This window comes from Echinops telfairi, unplaced genomic scaffold (assembly GCF_000313985.2).
Source record: "Echinops telfairi isolate 266 unplaced genomic scaffold, ASM31398v2 ScPeMD7_60;HRSCAF=208, whole genome shotgun sequence".
Classification (NCBI taxonomy): Eukaryota; Metazoa; Chordata; class Mammalia; order Afrosoricida; family Tenrecidae; genus Echinops; species Echinops telfairi.
In genome coordinates, this window is record NW_022103958.1 from 42,992,670 (window position 1) to 42,995,926 (window position 3,257).

Sequence of the window (3,257 nt, forward strand, 5' to 3'; positions counted from 1 at the left end):
ACAGCGACACAGTCCACAGGCTAGGCGTCCCACAGGTAGTGTAGCCTGTAAATTGAGGCACAGAACAAGCAAGGCAGCCGCATACTGGTTCGATGATCAAAGAGCGAGAGACAAGAAAGGTAAGGCTCACTGAGCCATTTATCTCTCCGTCCTTCAATTAATCCCACTTGTGTTTACCGGCCAGGCTGGCACAATAAACTATCTCTATAAATGCAAAATTGTATTGGAAGGTTTGAGCTTATTGTTGGGGGAGTCATTGTCTTGGTTTTGACTGTCTGGTTTGTGTGTTTACCTAGATTACCAGAGACTGATGACTGTGGCCGAGACGATTACAGCTCTCATGTTCCCTTTCCAGTGGCAGCATGTCTATGTCCCTATTCTCCCAGCTTCTCTCATGCATTTCTTAGATGCTCCTGTGCCATACCTGATGGGCTTGCATTCCAATGGCCTGGATGACCGTTCAAAGCTGGAGCTGCCACAAGAGGTGAGAGAAACTATGGTGCTTAAATGCTGGTGCGTCTGGACTTGCTCCATTGGGGAGAGAAGAACTTTGGGATGAACCCAGGTGTCACCAAGTTTATTTTAAGGAATATAACTTTCCGGGGGGCGGCGGGGGGATACCCATAATGAACATTTATTTAGCTCAGCTTATATTGTTATGGGTATACTTGTTAAATCTGTTATCTTTATAACTTAACATGTTGTGTGCTGTCGCGTCCATTCTGATTCATAGTGTTCCTATAGCACAGAATGGAACTGCTTCATAGGAGTGCCTAGGTGATAATACCCCGTAGAAGTCTTCTTCTCCCTTAGAGTTCGTGCTAGGTTCAAGCCATTTACCTTTGGGTTAGTACCCAAGTGCTTAACTGCTGTGTCACCAGGACTCTTAAACCTCCACATACATATCAACATATTTGTATTCTGTTTTGTGCTATTTTTTAATTTTCATACACTATATTTTAGACATGAAAAATTTTTATTAAATAAACCTGGAAATATATTAAAGTAAATATATCTGCACTGTAAACACCCTTCTTCAGTAGTTATCATGTATGCTCAGTTGCACTTCACATATATTCTTCCTGCCTCTATTTTAAGTTACTTTCTTATTTTCTAACTACTTTAAAAGTCAATCATGTATTAATACAGCAATGATTTTCTCCTTCAGCATAGTTGATCCTTGAAAGTTGAGTCTTTCATAGTGATTCTTACAGTACTGAGTTGGTTTTGAAAAGTTTTATGGTTCGAGATAAAGAGGGGCTTGAAAGGAGTGTGTTTTCTCTCATGGTATGAGGATGGCATGCTTCTTATCCCTATTGTTTCACATACCAAAAGAATTGGCTAGGCTCTCTCCCAGGCTTTGTCCTTGTGGTCGGCATGGCCCATGAAAATCAAAGAGAACTTGCCCGCCAGAAAAACATGAAGAAAACCCAGGAGATTAGCAAGGGAAAAAGAAGAGGATAGCTTGACTCCCTCTCAGAGGAAGCAGAGGGATTCTGAGATCAAGCAACAAAAGCAGAAGGCAGCTAACGAGAAGTCTGTGCAGACGAGAGAAAAATGATGACTAGCTAGTTTGGAATACTTGGGTGCTACTGCCAACTAGGTGTATCATATGCTCTAAAATCAAGATTTTGTAGGGTGAACCATCATTACATATGTTATAACATCTTTATAAAATGGTCTGTTTTAAACTTTACCTTTCAACCTGATATAGTGTGATGTTTTAGGATCATTCTTCAAAAAATAAAGCACTAACCATGCATGTAAAAAAAAAGAATTGGCTAAAAATATGCATTTCTTTATTTCCTATTCCAAATATATTTCAAGCATCATTAGAAATGATTGTTTTATTTTTCATTTTCATAGAATTACTGATATAATTTTTCTGTCTTTTATGTTAGATGAGGATAACTCAAAAAGTATTGTTACAAATTTATTGCAACCTTTATTAAACAAAAATTTCAAAACATGAAGCTATTGTTTCTTAATATCCCCTCCACTTAGGTTTACATGCCTTTGAAGGCCGTGTTTCCATTTCTCTCTTCTCCAAAGAACCCTGGGCTCTTTGGATGACTCTACATCTAAAATTGTGACTCTCAAAGGTTCTATGAGTTTTTTCTCTTCTTTTTATTGTTTTTTTTTTAAATTAGGGGCTCATACAACTCTTACCACAATCCACACACACATCAATTGTGTAAAGCGCATTTGTACATTCATTGCCCTCATCATTCTCAAAACAATTCCTCTCCACTTAAGCCCCTGGCATCAGGTCCTCACTTTTCCCCCTAAGTGTTTTATGAGTTTTGAGAGCAAAAAAGAAGTCTAAGGGGTAATATCAGGGCTGTAGGGTGAATAGCATACGTTTTCCCAATAAAATTCTCATAGGACAACCTTTGCTACCCTCAAAAAATAAGCAGTTGCATAGTTGTGATGGAAAGAAGTTATTTGGAGCAACTTTTCTGGCCCTTCCCTCATAATGCAGTACCTCATTTTCTTCACACATCTTCCTAATAAAGCCTCTGTGATTTGCCTGTGTCCTTTGAGAAAACATATCAAGAATGACCCCTTTGGAGTTCCCCAAAACAATCGCCTTAACCTTCTGAGATCTCTGCCTTGAATTAACTGCCCCTGCAGATTTCCGTGAAAGCCACTGTTTTAATCGAACTTTTTTTTAAGGCATCCTAATAAGACTAAGATTAGTATTTCACTGAGATAGCTTGTCTGTAGCCATCTGCTTGTTGCAGAGACATCATTAAACACACTTTGTTTGAAATAGACCTGTGCATGTATGACCTGGAACCCTAGTAGCAGTATTTTTTACATCTGTGTTGTGACTGGTATACTGCTAGCCATAGTAGGATTTTCCTGCTTTGAATTTCTTAGTTATTGGAAGAAGACTTTGGAGTATAAATATATTGATATCAGCATGGCTCTGTTTTCTTCCATCAAAATTTTTGAGCGGGAGCAGATTTTTGTATATAACGGGAATATGAGCAAGGAACCCCAAAGGAAGGAACAGTCTCAGGGAATTGGATCTGGGGAGCAGTCATGTCATCAGCTTCTTTGGTGATTACTCCTGATAATTAGACCATACACATGGCATTTCACTTATAGTGGAGTGTATCTCTTCGCCTTTTTCTCTTTCCTTTGGTTTTTCTTTTTTTTCTTTTCTTTTTTTTAAACATTTTATTAGGGGCTCATACAACTGTTATCGCAATCCATACACACATCAATTGTGTAAAGCGCATTTGTACATC

The 3,257-nt window shown here is 38.6% G+C and overlaps 1 protein-coding gene across 1 annotated transcript in view; it reads left to right on the forward strand.

The window, feature by feature from the left end:
- DENND5A (DENN domain containing 5A) overlaps nt 1-3,257 on the forward strand; it is an 83,085-nt gene that overhangs the window by 21,668 nt on the left and 58,160 nt on the right. The window contains exon 4 of the mRNA XM_030885847.2: nt 297-484. Coding sequence (XP_030741707.1) covers nt 297-484 — 188 coding nt within the window. The remainder of the gene's footprint in view (nt 1-296; nt 485-3,257) is intronic.